General features: G+C 41.6%; 1 protein-coding gene across 3 annotated transcripts in view; it reads right to left on the reverse strand.

Moving 5' to 3' along the window:
• LOC309675325 (6-phosphofructo-2-kinase/fructose-2,6-bisphosphatase 4) overlaps positions 1 to 19495 on the reverse strand; it is a 53155-nt gene continuing 33660 nt past the window's right edge. For 2 of the 3 annotated variants that reach the window (XM_082487616.1, XM_082487614.1), the window contains exons 8-15: positions 17957 to 18164; positions 17237 to 17383; positions 16537 to 16641; positions 14717 to 14846; positions 14281 to 14343; positions 11159 to 11223; positions 2544 to 2805; positions 1 to 383 (exon numbers count right to left, since the gene is read on the reverse strand). In XM_082487616.1, coding sequence (XP_082343742.1) covers positions 2746 to 2805; positions 11159 to 11223; positions 14281 to 14343; positions 14717 to 14846; positions 16537 to 16641; positions 17237 to 17383; positions 17957 to 18164 — 778 coding nt within the window. In that variant the 3' untranslated portion in view covers positions 1 to 383; positions 2544 to 2745. Of the gene's footprint in view, positions 384 to 2543; positions 2806 to 7836; positions 7929 to 11158; positions 11224 to 14280; positions 14344 to 14716; positions 14847 to 16536; positions 16642 to 17236; positions 17384 to 17956; positions 18165 to 19495 lie in introns of all 3 variants that reach the window. The other variant, XM_082487615.1, reaches the window with a different exon arrangement.

Consider the following 19495-nt stretch of genomic DNA (forward strand, 5'->3'; position numbering starts at 1 on the left):
GGCATTTGATCTTTATTACTTGGATCAAAGTACATTTGTCTGAAAGATTACAACGAAGGCCAACGATGTAAGAAAAGACAGATTAATCCCATTTGAGAGACTGCATCTGAGCTAGCAAGTGCATTAACAGTCAGAAGGCAGTAAAATAAACATGAGTACAAACACACAAGTTCGGGACACTGTCAGTGATAGTTCGGTCAGGGGTGGGGGATGCGCACAGCTTTTAGACAGTGACCACAATTTGCAATTCTTGGCAGCGCCTCTCCAGAAAGGTGGTTACGCCCCAGGGAAAACCGATCACTCACCTCAAATCTACATTCATTGTCTACACTTGCTCTCGCCCGCTAGAAGGAGTCAGATGCAGTCAGTGATTTAGTACCTTCCTAAAGTAGAACAGACAACTTTGTATTTTTTTTCTCTTCAAGTATCAGCATAACAGTTTATTTACACACTTGTATATAATTTTTTTACTGGACACCCAACTTAGTAAAACACTCATCACAGTATATTCAAAAGCAGGCTATAAAAATACCTACTATACAGAAAACATTTAGCCTCAAGGAATTTTACAGCACCTCTGAAAGTTGAGAGAGGGAAAACAAAGGAGGGAAGAGAGGGGAGACACCTCAAGCTGTTCCACCAGTGAAGAGGAACAGCTCTCACCAGAGAAAACCTTTCCTTCCACCACATTTCTTCAGCCAGGCCCAAGCTCAAGAAGTACCGCAGTCTGGCAGTAAAACCCCACTTTTCTAATACAGTCTCCTGGGATTTGCCCTCTAACTATGGATAAACTCCAGCTTTCTCAATTTAAAAACTCCTGGTCAAGGCTGGACGGTGGAGGTCCAGAGGAGCGAGAGCTGCCTGGAGCACAGCCTGGCTTTCCCACGCTGAACACATCAAATCGGGAGGGGAAATTACTTCTACGTTTTTGCCACCAAGGTGGCCTTGTTAACTACACATCAATAAATTAACTTCTCTGAGCAGCGCTGCGTGGTCTCTCTCCTCACACAATAACTACGGACACAGCTGAATTAATAAAGATCTGAGATGGGCATGACCAAATGCGTGGATCGCACACACAAAGCTTTAGACAGCAGCGCTTGAACCAAGTGTTTCTGGTTGTTCTGTACCCTACGCATTCCTCTTCTGAAACAGAACCTAGTGATACGGTATGGCTTACTTCCAGAGCTGAATATATTGCTGAAATTAGCTTATTGAAACAAATCACAACAGCAGCATGTTATTTTATAAACCCTGCACAACCAAAAGACAATGTAGCCCTTGCCTGCAAAACTACATTACAAGGGCTCGGTATTTCAGACAGGAATTAAGAAAAAAAACCCTAAACAACAACAACAAAAAAAAGGCCCAACAACATACATGGTAAAAGCTCACTTAATTGAACTGAAGTCCATAGAAAAAACACAGTCCAACTACCAAAGAACAGTTCTCCTCATTTCGGAGCCGAGAGCCAGCAGCAGCGCTGGCAGCTCACTTCAGCTGTCTGCTAACACACAAAATACACATCCACTTAGAACAGTTAAAAGGTCATGGCCTCAACCGACACTGAAAATTCCACTTTTAGCACTGGAGTTCCACAAGGTGTAAAAGAACATCGAAGAATTGGAATAGTGGAAGGTGCTTAAAAACAACACGGAAACACCCAAGGCAGGTGTACCACGTTAAAAATCATTTCAGGATTTACCTGGTATTTGTCTTGCAAGAGCTGTTAGAAGGGTTAAACTCCACCTAACCTTTCTGTACTGTTTCCTGATGTATGTATTAAATGTGGCTATAAAAGAGAAACATATACTTTTATGTTGAAATTCATTCCAAAAATTGCCTAAAAAATAAAATAAATCACAGCACTAATAAGACAAGCAGCTTCTCCAGCCCTTGACAGTCGGAATCCTTCTCCCCTCCTTTCCAGTCTCCTCATCCCCTCAGCAGAAAGGACGACACTCTCTCCATTACCCAGGCCACCAGCTATGCTCACGCTCACGGCCCCCACTAATACAGTGTCTTCCACGGCCCTCCAAAACACAGCTGGCCCCTGGAAAATGTTAAAATCTTGCTAAAACAGCAGAATCTTTCAGGTAGCAAATCTAGCTTTAATGCTTTCCTTTCCAAGGGGAAAGTCTCCCCATTTCATAAAAATTTTAAGTTGTGGTTGGAAAACCAAAGCTAATTTAAAACACAGAAAAGCTGTCAGAGCCGACAGGCTTTCCCATTTGAAGTAGTTTTGCAACATGAAGCCTCCGATGCTCAAAATGTAGAATTTCACCTATGTTAAATACGCCATCAAAAAAATCTCCATGTAATTCTAGGCAATTGTTCACAGTAAAAATAAGAACTCTTAGAAAAACACTTAAAAAAACAAAGTAAAATCTAGTTAAAATCTGACAGTAAAATTGACACGGGCAATTAACCATCTTGCAGTATCCACAGATGAAAAATAAAAACCACTGAAACTGCACAAATTTACATATGAAAAATCGAAACCCAACTCTACTCTGCTTCCCATAAATCTTTTTTACCGATACCTTTCGGCACTGGGAGTTATCCAGAACTACAGGTTTTCTCCAAAGAAGCTGAATCACATTCGAAATGTCTTAAAGTGAAGGGGAGGAGCGTTCGTTCCAACTTGCCTGGCGCTCAGCGACACCTTCTCCATTCTCCGGGACCTGAGCTGCTACTTAACGCTCTTGCGCTGGAGGAAGGGCTGCCGCCCCCCGGGGACTGGAGCTATAGGTGGTTTGGTACTGTCCTCAAAGCTTCTTCTCTCGACCGATCCACACCTACATTCTGCAAATTTAAAGACAAAAAAGGTTTTAAAGCAAGGGTCTCATGGTCAGCTGTAGTTTTGCTTAACACACGGCTATTATGCAAGGCAAAAGATGAGCAAGTTTTAATGCTTATTGCCTCAAAATGTTTTGCAAAACACACGGAAAGGTCCCATGAGCAGAAGTCAGAAGCCAGGCTTAGACCTCGTCCCAGCCACTAAGTGCTTTGCAGAGCCCAAGTCCCTCAGACACCTAAACACAGGCTCTCTGCTGCCAGGGAAAATGCCTCTCTCAGACGTGTTACACTGGGTCTGGCAGGACAATCAGTCTCTGTACACCATAGGCAGGTCACAGCATTTTGTTTTCTAAGACTTTTTCCTCTAACCACCATTTTTAACCACATTTTTCTAAGCCACTACCTCTTATAGTCTTGATGCGTATAGTATAAGAAAAAAACAGAACTTTTTCCTAAGACTTTTTCCTCTAACCACCGTTTTTAACCACGTTTTTCTAAGCCACTACCTCTTCTAGTCTTGATGCGTATAGTATAAGAAAAAAACAGAACCATGCAGCAAAGGTCATAAACCACACAAGAACTGATAAAACCCAGAGGGAAGGGAAGCCCATCTCTCCTTGTTTCAAGCACACTCTGGGAAATGACTCCTCAACACCAACTGCTGTAAAGCTAATTCTGACCCTGTCTGTAGGCAGCTGAGTCACTGGAAGGACTCTGAATAACCCCCTAAGAGCCAGTAACGTGAAGTTCAAATGCACTTCAGGATACATGGGCATGCAGGCAGATGTCACACTGATATCAGATAATGCTTCAGTGGTTTTATAACCACAATTATTAGAGTTTACTGTCAAAACAAGTCTCTTCAGTCCAACTCAAGGAAAAGAAGAGCCCCACTAGCACATGCTCTCAGACAGCACACACACAACTCCACCAGCCAAAATGCATCAACTTGAAAAGCAAGTCATTCCCCTCCCCAACTCCAGTTTCTAGTTCTTATGAAAACAGGAGATAAACAAGCAGCACCAGATTTGATTTTGTGGTTGAAGTGTGCCAACATCACTTCTACCATTACCAATTCTCCTACATTATTGTCAGCCCTTTCTGTTCTCACCAGCCTTCAAGCCCTTGGGTAGATCACCCTGTTTTCCACCATAAACACACCCACCACACCAAGGTTTCTGAGAAGACACACATGAACGCTGCTGGAGAGTCGTCCAAGTCATGGAAATCTCTGCACCCACCAGCATGCAGCCCACCCCACTCTGACTTCTCCCTTTGAAGGGGAAAAAAAAGCAACACCCCTATTTCAGCAAGAAGCTTCTACAGCTTCCTCTTCTGCAATAAAGCAAACCAAGCAAGCTTCAGCATCTGCCTGAGAACGTGAGGACTCATGCTCTGCATGACTACAAGGAAAAAAAAAAAAAAAAAAACAAACCAAAACAAGCCCACCAAACTCAAAACATGCTGGCATGTTTCATTTATTTATATTTTTCTTAGCAACTGATGCAACATATCCAGAAGTTCCTCAGGACTGTGGAGATGTCTCCACAGGCACTCCAAGAATATTGGCTAAAATCTTTTAAGCTGAGCATCTGCTTTTGATTCAAAGAAAATTAAATGGAGTGTGAAATGGAGCATCAATACACAGGAATTGGAGAGGTACTGGAAATTAGTCCATAAGCAGCAAGAACTGGAGAGCTATAATGTGAAACTAAAAGGAAACAAGGTGGTGAAGACAAGGCAGAAGATGCAGCTTATTTAAGTCAATGAGAGGTATCAGACGAAAGCAGCAACTGAGACAGACCCCAGAGGGAATATCACCATGCAGTCAACTAAGCTGAAAGCAAGAAGTCTTTCTGAGTAAATACAAAGAGGAAAAGGCTGTAGAAGCGACGCACACTGAACTGTCACGTTGAAGAAAGAAAACCCCATCTGGGATAAACCCTAATAAACACACCCTAGAGCTTATTAGAAAACAGAACACCCCACTGCAAGACCAGATAAACCGAGGCTTGGAGAGGGACCAGTATCTTCATTAATGGTAAATGGGTTCCTACTCTCAGGGATCACATTAAATTAGATTAGATTACAGCAGCTGGGATTGTACCTGCTTCCAGAATACAGGCATTGAGAAAGAAAAGTCGTGCAACAAGATCAGTGCTGCTTCTTAGAAAGACAACTGAGGTTTTAGCCTTACTTTTGGGACCAAAAGATGTCCCTGCAACTGTTCAGCAGTGCCTTACCAAAGCAGCCCTGGAGAAACCACCACCCTGGGAACAGGACTGCCACTGCCACACACCAGCGGCAACATGGTCTGGACAGCCTGGGAAATGCAGGAGTGGGAATAAAAACAACACACACCTTTTTAAAATACTATTTTGACCAAGGCATATGGGCTCTCCCTCGGTCAACCTGGGCAAGGGCTCGCTGCTTCTGGAGCCAGCTCCCCAAGGAGGCTCAGCACTCACTGGGGCAGGAGGGGGCTCCCTCTGCCTTGCACGAGGGCCCATCTCACCCGGCCCCTCTGGAACGGCTCATGCAAATTAACTCAAACATATGCTCATAACACTGTTCCTCTTCTCCTCATTACACTACCCCCGCTTTGCGCCATTTTTCCCTACAGAACACAGCCTCCCCGAGAAACAAAGTGTTACAGGTCTCTGAACAGCACGGCATCTGCCATTTCAGTTTTACTTTGATTAGCTCCATGCGATCTTCACAGCAGAGCGGGAAGACTTCGCAGGAAGGCTCCTCTTCCCGAGAGAGCTCTGAAGGGCACATGAGCCATGAAAACAGCCGAAGCAGATGCAGTTAATAGAGGCCCTGCACAGCTGAAAAACCAGCACAATCATAAAGAGAGAAATAAACAGCATGATAGAAACAATCCAGTACTCTTACCAGCCAGCTCTGCCTCGCCGAGCTGTGCCACAAACTGTCACTGCTGCTTCCCGCCCAGTGTCAGGCTTTCTTTTACCGAGAAAATAAGCCAGAGAGAACTATTAAGCAATCCTGCTGTAATCGGAGACCCCTTAGAGTGCAAAACTGTTTTTAAATATCCACTTCAACTCCGTTGTACACATCAGCACAACGAGCATTATTCTCAGCAAAGAGAACACCACACAGCTGCAGCCCCAGGAAATCGGGCTGGCAGCAGCTGGCAGGGATGGAGGGCCCTGGGCGCTGCTGCCGCTTTCCTCCCTTCGCAACCTCTGCCGGCCGCAGAGCACACGAGCCCGGCCTTCCCCTCTGGCCAAGTTCCTACCCCTTCCATCTTTCCCCTCTGTTTCCTCCAACAGCCCAAGCCATCCTTTTTCAAGCAGCAAAACTCAGTTTTTCCATAGCAGACGCCTGCACAGATTTTGGCTCCATCAAAAATGTAATGCATTTAGTTTAAATTCGCACAGTATTTCCTTAGTCATGGCCCAGCAGAGGTGACAGCACCCCGAGCCATCTCGGGACGGTTTCTCCATACCCAACTACAGCCAGTGTCCCCTGGTTACCTCAATAATTAATGTGTGCAAGTGGCTACGGCAGGCTCAGATCTCCTCCTCTATGGCACTTTTCATGGCAAAGCACATGCCAAGAGGTTGGGGCAGTTCAACACAGAAAAGTGACAACACACTCCCACGTCACGGTTACGACAGAGGGAGGAAAATAATCTGGGTTCCCCCCAGTCTCAGCCCATCCTGGGATACCTGTTTAACTAAATACCAAGCGGTACAGCAGAAGGCTCTCTGGCCAGGAGGTTATTTGGTTATAATAGACAGCTATAAATCTTTGAAAACTTCAGTGTACTTTTAGAAGTGCCGATATGTAACACTTTTTTCCCCAAAATCCCAGGTTTGGAAAACGCACCCCCTGAGAAACCTGACCAATAAAAGCTTTCCACAACACGCCACTCTTGCTCACAGAAAACAGTTCCAGGACTTGGTGATTTTCTGCCTTTCCCAGACTCGATGCTACCTAAACAAAGCTGCTTCAACGGCACAGATGCTTCCCACTGCCTCGTTTTGCCCACCGTAACACCACAGAGCAAGGAGCCGAGGCACAGCACCACATCTCAGGCAAGCTGCAGTCTTCCGCAGCCTGTGAAAGATTTTGCTGTAATTTAATTTAGGATGTGTACACTGCTGGTTTGAGACCCCACGCCTACTGGAGGGAGGAAATCCCTTCCATTTCCATCCCTTTCGAGGCAAGTCACAACCCAGCTACAAAATCATCAGGCTAACTCTGCTTCCACCTTCTGAAATGGACACTGCTTATTGTAGCCTAGATAAAATATGGGTACAAAACATACAGAGCAGAGCTGTAAACACTTGATCGCTCACAACCATACAAGAAGCAAGAAAAGAGGAAATCTAGAATCACTTCTGCCAGCAGACAAACCCTAAAGCTTAGTTAATGCAGAACAGCTGTTAAGAAAAGTCATATATTAAAAACATAAAAACATTTATACACGTTCCTGTACTTTGAATAATTGCTCTGGAACTAAGTGAAAACTTGCTACCCTCCTCAAACAGCACATCATTAATTAGCACATCTAAAGCACTAGTGCTATGGATCAGCAGGATTAAGGTTTTACAGTAACTATGGATTGTTATTTTATGCTACATAATACTCCAATCACTCCCAAGGGCACTGAAATAGACACTACCAGTGCCTAGAAAACAAACCTCAACTTTTTCTTATCTCACACAGGATGTTGCGTTTCATGGTTTTCATAGACATGCTCCAACTAACATTAAAGGATCGCTGGCTGTTACAGTAAAACTTAATGCTGCAGGATCTTTAAATAATAGCAATTTACAAAAACAGCATTCCAGTGACAGCCGATCAATGTTTGATAACTCATCCGCAATAAATGAACCAGTCCAATACAGTTTCATTGTGATTTGATAATTTTTTTTCAAGTCATGCACTGTACAAACATTTGGGTTGGGTTTTGAGTTGCTGGGTTTGGGTGGGGCTTTTTTATTTCAAAGTGATTGGAATGATTAGTTTTTCAATTTATTTTGAAGTAGTAAGATGAAACAGCACCCCAAGTTCGATAGTTGATCAGCACACAGGATTCACTGATGAGCAGGGACTGTTACAAGAGCGTCCTCAGGAGGTCTGGAAATGTCTACATTCTGTATAATAATAAAAATACAGAGGAGAATATTTATCATGCAGCACTAAGAGCAACAAAAATACCAATCAGATTCCTTCCCAAGTTTGCAGCTGCACTTATTTAAAAGCAGAGATTTTTTAACCCCCCACAGCCCGAGAATGCAGCAGACTGATCACTGGTTAGCATCCCAAAACTAGACAGCAGGAAAACACACCTACAGTAGTAATATCGGCATGGGATCAGCAATTACCAAAAGCTCAAGTCATTCATGTTCAGGAAGAAGCCTTTTACAGGCCCAAGCAGGAATCCACTTAAATGCGTGCTTCAGCACATACACGTCTATCCATTAAGCAACTTGCAGTGCTTTGTTGAACTATGCCCTATTCATCTTGCCCAAGGGAAGACTTTAACCTTTGTGTTATAGGCAATGTACTACACCCACCAAAACAGAAAGCTCTTCCCAGACACCTTAACCATTCAAGACTGATCACACCAACTAGACTTCACCGCATTTTGCAGAGGCTGTAGAAAAAACATGACATTCAATGCAGCAAATTATTCAAAACCAAAGAAAAAATCAAACCACCAGCACTGCCAAACACCCGCGCTAGGAAGCACAGCTTCGAGTGAGTGCAGCCACGCAGAACCAGGCTCAGGAATCACACCTGCCGTGGTACCACCTCATGCAAATCCCAAAGACTGTGCAATTCATATTCTCCCTTCTACCAAGAAAGCAGACTATGATAAACTGTTCTGAAGTTCCTTCTAAGATCTTGATCTAAGATTTGGCCGATTTTAGGCCAAATCATTGCCAATTCTTCAAACTTCTTGCTGATGGGCTTCATGAGTCTTACTTGTTTTACACTGTGGTAAGCAAACAGTTTTCAGTAATATTTCTCTCTCCCCTTCCCCCCCAAGAAAATCAAAAAGCAGATCTGGGTTTCTTGCTACGAGCACTCTCCCTATCTATCATTCACTGAGACAGAGCTATAAAGTAGACATTTTACCCCAGTGCTTGTTTTCTGGCCCAAAGAGGGGACCCCAAGCAACAGCTAAAGTAATTCCCCTGAATTATTTTCAGTAAAAAGACTACAGACTCCTTCATTTGAAAAGGTCAGGAACTTAAGCCACTACAATGCTGACAAACACAAGGCTTCAATCCACTTCAGACAAATCATCATCATACAATGAAGTTTACACACACTATAAACAAAATACTCTAGTGCTTTGTAGGCATTTCTGCAGCGTGAAAATAGATGCTTTCAGCTGAAGCCAAAAAGGAGTGAGTGCGCTGTTCTGAAACACAGACTACAAATTACTTGTGGGGGCACAGAACAGCACACTGGGCAATTCTTAATCAAATAGTTTCATTGTTTAACAATGTTGTTATCTGTGAGGCTGCATTTAATTAAATGCTTTGACTTCAATAGACTATTTGAAAATTTAATTTTACAGAAGTAATTAATATTTTTGTAGGTGATGTAAATGAAAGCTTTTGAAATTTTTGTCATCCTCTGAGCAGCATTTAAATGCAGACAGAATCAACTTAGTCCTTCATTCAGCCCTACTAAATGAGCACTGTATCTCACCCATACTCCTGGGTCTGGGTTTCTTTAGGGGCAGAGGGATAAAAATGTTTGGGTCTTCTAAATAAAAGTACCTCTGCTCCTTTTTTTTCTTTTTAAAAATTCATTAACTCCATTTATTTCTGTTCTAAATAAACAGCCTTGTGTCTTTGTGTCCACTGCAATGCAACTATCTGCATGATCCTCTTCGTGCACATGAAATACAACCACCCAACGCCAATGCCAGTACAACCACATCACTTGCCAGACACCTTAAGAGTCACTTGGTGGTTCAGCCAGGGCTTTCCCCCTCAAAATAAAAATCTTCAGTTAGAGAAGCAGTATCTCCAAGAGCAATTCCCAAGACACTTTTGCAAGCTATAAATTCAGCACCAATATTTTAACAGCCAAACTAAAGATGTTGAGTTGTTCTACGTTATTTAACACAGATAACCTAACATCTGTGCTAAGACACGCTCATCTATTTTCACCACGCTTCACCTTTTAGGCACTGTGAAAACAGAATGGATTTCCTAAACCTAACAAACCGAAGTAAGACACAAAAGTGGTAAAGCAGAACAATAAAGGAGAAAGGGGAAGAGAGAGGAAATACGCAACACGACTATCTAATAGAAAATGTCATGGCTATGAGTGACCAGAAGTCAGTATTTTCAGATCTCAAATACCCAAAGTCATTAAAACAAAACTTCTTTGCAGACCACTCCAGCATGAATCCTGCACAAATGCCACGAACGTGTACCCTCGTATAAGCAAGGCATTTTGTGCCACATGCCTTATTGAACACACACATGTAAACATGTTTATCACTATATTCCTTTTCACCTTAAACCTGAAAATCACCACAAACAGCCCTTTTTTCTCACGTTGTCAAACTAACTTTTAATTCCCCGGTAGGCATGGCTCATAACCTCAGCAAGGAATCGGTACCATACCTGGTAGCATTAGCATGAGGATCTGCAAGGGACCCAGCCATTTTTAATGATGACACATTTTACATAATTTTCATAATGCAGCAAAGGAAGAGCTTTGCGCGAGCAGCAGGATCAATCTCAGCTCATGTGAACACTTCAGAGCACACAGAACAGCGTGCCTGACACAGGGAGAGTACAAAGCTGCTGTGGTCTGACATCTTATCCCCACTTACATTTCACAGATACACTCAATTTCCTTTTCCCCAGTTGTTCTGCTGTATCCCAAGAGCTAGTCTTCCTCTCCAGCTTTGGCTTAAAGAACAGGTGGCATAATCGATTCCTCTTTTTCATACAGCAATGATCACAGTGATGACAAAGCTGACAATTTCATTATTTACGCTCTCCAAAATAAATGTGGCACTCCTAACAACGTACTTTTTGATTACACACTACTTCTGCTGAATGACAAAACCTGGAAGAACTTTATACAGTTTTTACACTGATACCATATCTTCAAATTCTCATTCATTTTTTGAAGATAAACTACTCCAGCTAGAGCAGGTATGTAAGATAAATTTGCTCAATGAAAAGGATTTCCCTCCTCCCCTCGACAGCAAACCAGTAGTAAAGCTTGATACGTAAAATTAAATATACTCAGTTGAGTTATGAAATCACTTTTAACCACAAGGACAATGGAAATCAGCTCAGCTAGTACATTACATCAAGTTCTACGAGTTGAAAAATATTCTTACCTCAGGTTTATCTCTGTGTGTGTTTACAGCTTCAACATTCAGGAATATAGATTCTACTTTACATCCTGTTGATAGAAAACACATTATTAGAATTGGTCTGCTTTAAAAATTAAATTATAGTAAAGATGCAATCTAATTTTGAGTTGGTGAAGGTTTATCATTTCCCCCTTCCGATTTCTACTAGTTTCCCAAATTCTGAATAGCTGAAGCTATTGAAACGATAGATTCCACCAGGATGAAGATTATTCTCAATCTGATAATCCATATCTTATTCTCACCTTAGCTTTATCATTACTTTCTTTGAAACAAATTCCCATTTTTAAACATACATGAACAACAACATTCAGTCAGAAAGTTCTTACTTGTATCTTTCTGCTTTTTTAAACATCCTAGACGACTTAGAATTTCATTGTAATACAGAAGATAAATGCTGCTCTCATGTTTTAAAACATCAAAATGATTACAAGAAGGTACACTGTGTGTTGTTGGCAACACCATCCCTCTACACTGCACAACAGACTTTTAACCCCCAGCTAAACAGAACTTTAAAGTTGACTTCTGAAAAGGAACTTCCCCTTTTCACCCCAAAATGGAAAACTCTAGAGAAGCAAGGAAAAATAAACTGTCAGAAGAGACAACTATTACTCAGGTAGTATAACCTGACACACGTGGAGAATTAAAATTACTCAATACACTGTGGCCACACCATTTTAAGCAATATCTGATTGCCAAAAACTGTCTTATCTCACACAAACATGACTTTTATAAGCTACCACTACCCTACACAACATTCATTAATAGTCAAATTCCTCTGACATACCAGAGTCCATCTTCTATCACAAATAGGTTTCAGAATTTTCTGCTTAATTTCCTAATGTCGTAACACACTCCATAGAACTACTACATGACAGAGAAAGGTGATTTTAGCCTTTTCTTAGAAAGCCACCGCACTTAAAAAAAAAAAAAAAATTAGTAGGGCAAATATTTGCCTTCTTTCAGGAAGCCTGTTCTGAGAAACCCCATTTGTCATAAACACTGTGAGTGAACACTGCAGCAGGGCCAGCACTCAGAGAAACAGTCAACAAGAAAAAAGATTTTAAGGGGGAAAAGTGCACATCTCCCAGTGGAAGAGTGCCCAAGTCATCCTTCTGTTCACAGACCCATTGCGACCCCTGACACCAATCAAAAGCAAGCTCTGATTCCTGATGCCGGTCTTTCCTAAGGACTGGTTACACAGCAGACACGCTTCCACAGCGACCTCTCAGCCCTTACCACTACCTGAGCTTAAGACCAGAAAAAAAATACCGTATGGAAAGCTTTAAATATAAACGAAAGGGACATGAGTTATTTCACAGTAATTACAGCGTGCATACTCCCAACTCATTTTTAATTACCGATGTGCAAGTTTATACTTACAGCAGGATACAGTTTGTTTTTCCTGTGTGCTCCCACACAGACCACCGCTACACTGGGTTGTGGGGTAAAAAGTCTATTCTATCCTAATCCAACTGTCAGGCCGTAACAGATGTTCCCCTACTAAAGATCAGATGCGCGGGATGGGAATGACACTAGCTTCAAACGCCAGGAAGAGCAACCCCCTAAGGGAGGTGTTACCCCAGAACAGGATTAGCTGGAAGATATTAAACACACCATGTTTGATCCTGCATCCTGCCTCACTGGAGCCAAGTGATGATATCAAGCTGAAATAATGCTATAGAATATCAGCATATAAATAGTTTACGCAGCCCTTGTATTTTCAGATGGTCAAATTCCAAAAAGTAGGTCAACTGAAATGTGCTAATCAGACATACGTATGAAACACTTCAAAAAAGAACCATGGCATTTCTTTCACTGAAGTCAAAGTGAAAGGTCAGCATTTCATACTACTTCTTTTCCTTCCTCATTTAGCGGGCAAGTAAATACTGCAAACATCCAGGCCCTCTTAAAATTCATGAAGAGTCACCCACCTTCCCACCAAAAAAAAAACCCACCCCAAAACCAAAAGCTATCTGTGGAAACAGGCTAAGACTAGCCAGTCGAGAGAATCCAGTTTCCAAAAACTGAGCCTTTTTAAAAAAAAAAAAAAAAAAATAGTTTTAGCTGCTCTAACTCTCCATTTTCAAAACTCCAACCTGTCATGCTAAGCTAGGAACACCAGATGTCACCAAAGCACAGACGGTTATTACTACTGTAGCAGGACACTGCAATTAAATGACAAAAATCTCTTCAAACACATTTCCCAGTGTAACAGCTAGTTACTCTGTCTCAACTTTATTTGAAACTTGGTCAAAAAAAAAAAAAAGCAAAGGAAAGGTCTAGACTGCTAATTTTCAAAGCTGATAATCAGAGACGGCTTTGCATTTCTGATTAATAACTCGACTAGCATTATTTTGGCAATCCATTTCCTGGTAAACTGTACAGATAGCTCTCTTTGTCTATAAATCTTCTGAAGTGTGATACCAGAAGATATAATTAAGCCATCACTTAAAGAAAATTAACAGCAGGCACGTGTTAGCCTGAGGTTGAAACACACATAAAACTCAGTTAGCAATCAGCCTAAAACCGAGGAAGTACATGTTGCAACCCATACCCCACACTCTACAAGCTAGTGGCAAATCTCATTTAAAGCCCCTGAGCTAAGATGCTCACAAATGTATGCCAACAAACAAGGTAAGTTCACGAAGGTCCACAAACAAATACTTCAGGAAAAGAGAACAAAAGTTATTTAAGGGTAAGGAGAACACCCTTTGTAAGATGATAAACCTACATAAATGTTAAGTTTGCCTGTCTTCTAAAAAACAATACCATCAGATACATCAATAAAAACTAGTATCTTACTGCACCAGACACAGGTAAGTGGCATGGGTTTGCCAGAAGAATTAGTGAAATAGCATATGAGCTGAGTACAAAAGAAAATTGTCCACTAGCAGTTACAGCCACTGGTAGTTTCAGGCCTTCACCAATACATACAATTTTCTGGCACAAGGCAAAGCAAACATAAACCAAAGGATTCATCAATTCTAATATAGAAAAATGTGTTTTAATTCACAAATTTCACTGATGACACAGACATAAGTAACAGTATAGTTACTTGTAAATTATATATACTTAATACTACTTACCATAAGCCACCGGGGTTAGCTTTAAGACAGTATGCAGTGGGCACTTCAGGTAAGGCAGTTGTTCTGAGAAATTGAACAACAAATCACATATGACATACAGATTACAAAACCATTTAGCTTTTCTATTATGTTTCTGCCAGGCCAACTGCTAAAAACTCTCCTGTTATCTGACCATGTACCTGCTTTCTTCCCAGCACTGCTATTCAAACAGCTGCAGAAAAACAAACTTTACAGCCTTTCAGGTGAGAAACAGCTCAATAAAAATCGCCCACGAAATTAACACGTGTAGGTCAAATACAAAAAAATTACACTCACGAACTTGCCTAGCACAACCACCCTCTGCCGACAGAGGAAATTGTTAGAATCCGCTGTTTAGAACTTTAATCGATACGTTTTCAAAAAACGGTCCACTTGTAATATATCAAGGAAAACTCACCTGCAGGCTTGTCAAGAAAATATGCGAGCAAACAGCGCATGACAGCTTGGTGACATATGACAAGCACATTTTCCTGCCTTTCAAGTTCCATAATTACTGGTTCCAGTCTCTGAACAAGGTCTTCATAGGACTGGGTGTGGGAGGAGGAGAAATACACAGCATATTAAAAAGGGAAAACTCTTTGAACGGTATATCTATATAAAGTGGATCTTACTTTCGTATTAGTCATCTTCTAAATATTATATTACTGTACAGAGAAATACTGTAGTAATAATTTTCCTTAAATTAAGAACACAGTCCAGGTCTTCCAGACTATCTAAGAGCATATATATGACAAAATATATCCCCCTCATGGAAAAGATTTCTTAAATTAGTTACTATGATCAAGAATTTCCACAAAATGCCTAGAATTTAATTCACAGCACCTGCAAATGCACAGGTTAAGCCTTCCACATTATTTTCCATACCGCTTCAAAAGCATCTCTCTTCCAAGCAAAAATCTGGGAAGCCCAGCCTACAGTCAGCATACGAACAGTTCACAAAGTCTGACTTGTTCAGGCTGCCCTTTGAAAACAAACTGTGGGCTTAATGAACCGGCCTGGTGATGTCAGTCACCATCCCACCAAAAGTCACAAAGCAAGGAGGCCGGATTTCTCTTGCAACTTGTCCTGCATGGAATGCGCACAGCGAATCTGCTGCCGCAGGTAAGCGGCAGGCTTTCTACATGTGCGTGCTTAAGTTAATTTTCACATGCACAGTAAAGACAATACTTTTAAGACGTGTCATGCGTTGCACATGTGGAGTATGCAGCACATCACCCAGCGGGGCAGGGCACGGGCAGGGCACGACCACGGCAGAAAGCCATCACTGTGGTCCCAAGGCAGTCTGCTGCCCCCTTGGCAAGTGGCACTGCTGATTCAGACCTTGGCAAGAGAAACCCAGCGGTCTCCGGTGAGGCTGTGCAGAGCCCTGCCACGGTTACCGGCGACAGAGAAACTGCCTTTGACAAACACCACAGATCAACTCATCAGCCCGCGGCAATGAGGGAGTTGGAAATGTTTGTCACCATCCTAGGGGATGGCATCAGTTTGAAAAACAAACACTCCTTGTTCAAACGGATTAGGAGAACTTTGCAGCTTAATGACTGCCTCATTAGCGAGACAGGGGTCACAGCCGCCAGAACACTCTTCTTATCACAAGCTGCCCTCAGCACAGTTATTACTCCTGACTGCTGAGGAGGAAGAGCTCACAAACAGCCGAGCAGCTGGGCCAAGTCCCCCTCTACCCCGCTGCCCTCCAGCCTGAGCACGTGTGACCATCTGGTAATCGCTGCGCTGTAATAGGTTTGCTTTAGAAAAGCTGTCAGCAAGTTGTTTCCCCAAAGGCAAGGAGTTTATTAAAGTGAAAGACCAACGTGGCTACAGCTTTCCCTAGCATTTCAGCCAGAACTGCATGCAAATCAGCCATTATCTACAGCCAGGACGAATAGAAAAAGGCAATCTTGGCAGTACATTTGCATAAGGAATAGTCTGAAGCCTTGCAATCATTCTTCCTGCTTTATCACTGCAGGACCAGCATAGGAACGAAGCCCACAAGATTAAAGCCCTCAACTGTTTTTTTCCAAATCTATTGTTTTATTTTTCAAGCCCTGAATCAAATTAAATGGTCCAGGCTCAATCCTTGCAAGCTCCTATGTGCTTTCCCCTGGAGAAAGGAACAACCTGGTTTTTGTTTTGTTTTTTTTTCCTTCCTGAAGCCAGCATGCATCTATTAAGGAAGACGAGGAAGCCCTTCACCTTAAGAGAGAAAAAATAGCATACCTCTCCTTTAGGGTATCTGTATCTGTACTTGTCTTGGTCTCTCAGTGCAAATTCAAGTGGATAATTTTCCTGTATTTCTTCATATGTCATTTCTTCACACACTCCCTATAGGTAATAAAAATAATTAAAAAGCATGTCTTTCCAGCAGTGCAAAAAGCTGATATCACCCTTAAATAAAACCATACATAAATAATCTTTAGCAAATGTATTTTGTTACTCTGACACTTAAAGACAAAACTGTGACACACAATGAACAGTACACTCAGCGCACTCAGATGGGGGTAGAAGGAATCATTAAGTCTCTATACAAGTGAAGTTACATGTAAGAGCAAGCAAAGTCACTGAGCAAGGTCACATTTTAGCTACTGCACCGCTTATATATCTTACAGGTACAGTTGGAAAGTGCCAACTACCAATGTTTGGGTTTTTTTTCTTTCCAACTCCCACCTACCAAAGATTTCACAGCATCATGGCTTCTACAGGGGAATGTTTTACCAGGAAAGACAAACCAAGACTAAATTAATTATCACAATTTTTAATAAGCCTTGTTAACAGGAATTCATGACATTTTTTCCAGCCTCTAGAACCAGCTTAAATGACATTCTATCCCATAAAAGGTATATCATTACAAAATTTAAGTACTTCCTTCATCCCTAGCAAACAAAGCAACTTATTAGATATTTAGAAAAGAAGAACTTACTGCATCTATCTCATTCAAAACCTTCCACTGCTCGTAAGGCACTCCCAAAGCTTCAGCAGTCTGAATTGTCCTTTTCATCTGGCTAGTCCAAACCTTCAGGTCCTTGATATTCTGCTCATTAATAAACTGCGCCAAGCTCTTGGCAAACTGAAAGAAAAACCATGAGACACTGGATGAGGGCCCCAAGCCAACACACTGCGTTCAGTTTGGAACATACAGGCTCTAGCCTCTGTAAACTCATTATAACTTTTCCAAAAGGCTCCGTTGAAGTTTTTGCTAAGAAATACAACACATTTTGTTAAACCAAGAGGGACAGGGAAAGGAAGGCATACAAATAAGCAGCAAGTTTTCTGCAGTTCCCATCTTTACCTCCAGGTATTTTCCTTTCAGCTTTAATTTGTGAACCTTCCCAATTACCCTAGAAGTCAGGATTTTACAAAAATAGAGTTAAAAAATAAAGTCCTCCTGACAACTGCTTTGTGCTGTAGGATAAAAAGGAATTTCAACCCACAGAATGAGAGACAGATAAAAGAGCATGTACCACATCACAACACTCAAAGGTGTCCATCCAGGTTCCACTATTCACATACGCAACTAAAAATATCCTTCTTAAAAATGTTACGAGGAAAAGGGTGTAAGGAAGACAGCTGTAATTACACAGCACAAACTGCATATGTGCACAGATACACACAAAACCCAGTCCCACCAGAAGGTACGTACTTCTTTCCCCCTGACAGACAGTCCAGGATCTCCTCCTATTCTCCCTTTCAGATTGAGTTCACTTTCTCCATGGCGACAGAGGTAGATTGACCGAGGAGTCACATGGATATTCATGAGGTAGTAGACAATCCGGCTCTGGATGTGATCCATTACTCTGTTCACAAGGTAACTCCTTCCGACATCCATAATTTTAATATAAGAAAGATCCCTTTCACAAGCAAAAAAAAAAAATTATGTAAGATTCCACATAGTTTCTATTAGCATGTACCACAATCTTCCCATCCTCTCTCCCATTATAAAGGAAAGGGGCAACAAGCCAAAGCAATAAACAAACCCTCAATTGCCTATGGAACATGCCGAAATCCTAGGAAACACTGCAATATGCCAAAGGTACGGGATGAACTCGATTCATTTCACATGTAAGATGCTCCCATCACTTTCTTTTCTGTTCACTTTACTTGTACTTTGTCTCTCTAATCTAGATCCTACTCTCAGAAAAATACAGCCCTCCCACTGAAAGGAAGATTCTGTGGAGTCATTCAACTGTGGTAGCTTCAATAAGATATCCACGTATTTTACAATACTAGATGTTTTTCTCCAGGTTACAAACACTTCTCCCACAGCAAGGATTTGTCTAATTGCACGCAGGGGCTAAGGCACAGTCACTATTGACCCAGCTCACTTAACCCTTCCAGAAAAACTACAGCATCAGTAGGACCAGGGACTAGCCTGAAGGCAAGACATTCTCAACCACTCTATCAGCAACTATTTATTAACAGTACTGTAATTTACCCCACCACTACCTTCTCTCAGCATCAGACAGGTTCTAATTGAAATTCTGACTGCTTATCCTTTCTCGTCTTGAGCTGTAATTTCAGAGTAGCATCAAGTTTAATGGAGGAAAAAAGTCCAATATGCTGAAAATAACCACTATCGGTTTCTAGTGATGCATTTGAGACATCATACCACAAGAAACCAAGAAATTTGTAATAAAATCAAATAGAGGTGACAAGAAGCAACCATCATCACCTCATCTCTGATAACGTTCCTTGGAGTTAATCATTACTATTTCACCCAGGCACAATCATTAGGTCCATCAGAGAAAATTACATGCATGAACTGATTTGATTGAACCAGCTTCACACTGCTTAGACTCAATTACATTAAAATGCAGCTCAGCTTTCTCTACAGCACTGGTCCTGAAACAAATCAGGAGCACTTGGTATGACTGCAGCTCAAAATCACACTGTGAAATCCTGGCCTGTAGCAAGAGAAACAGGGCTCCTCCTCGCACGGTTCATCCCTACCTTACTTTCAAATATCAAAAGTGAATGAAAAACACAGATGAATGCTTTGTCATAAGAGCAAATAATCTAGCTTTGAAAGTTTCTCAGAGCCCTGTATCTGCAGGATAATTTGCAAGCACAAATAAATAAATCTGTAAGTCACATTTTTAAGACCGATGTGTTCAAAATTCACCTTAGCCATGTCAACAAATGAAGTTATGCTTACAAATCACTGAGGTCTCATCTAAATATT

This window comes from Vanellus vanellus (assembly GCF_965231255.1).
Source record: "Vanellus vanellus genome assembly, chromosome: 9".
Taxonomy (NCBI): domain Eukaryota; kingdom Metazoa; phylum Chordata; class Aves; order Charadriiformes; family Charadriidae; genus Vanellus; species Vanellus vanellus.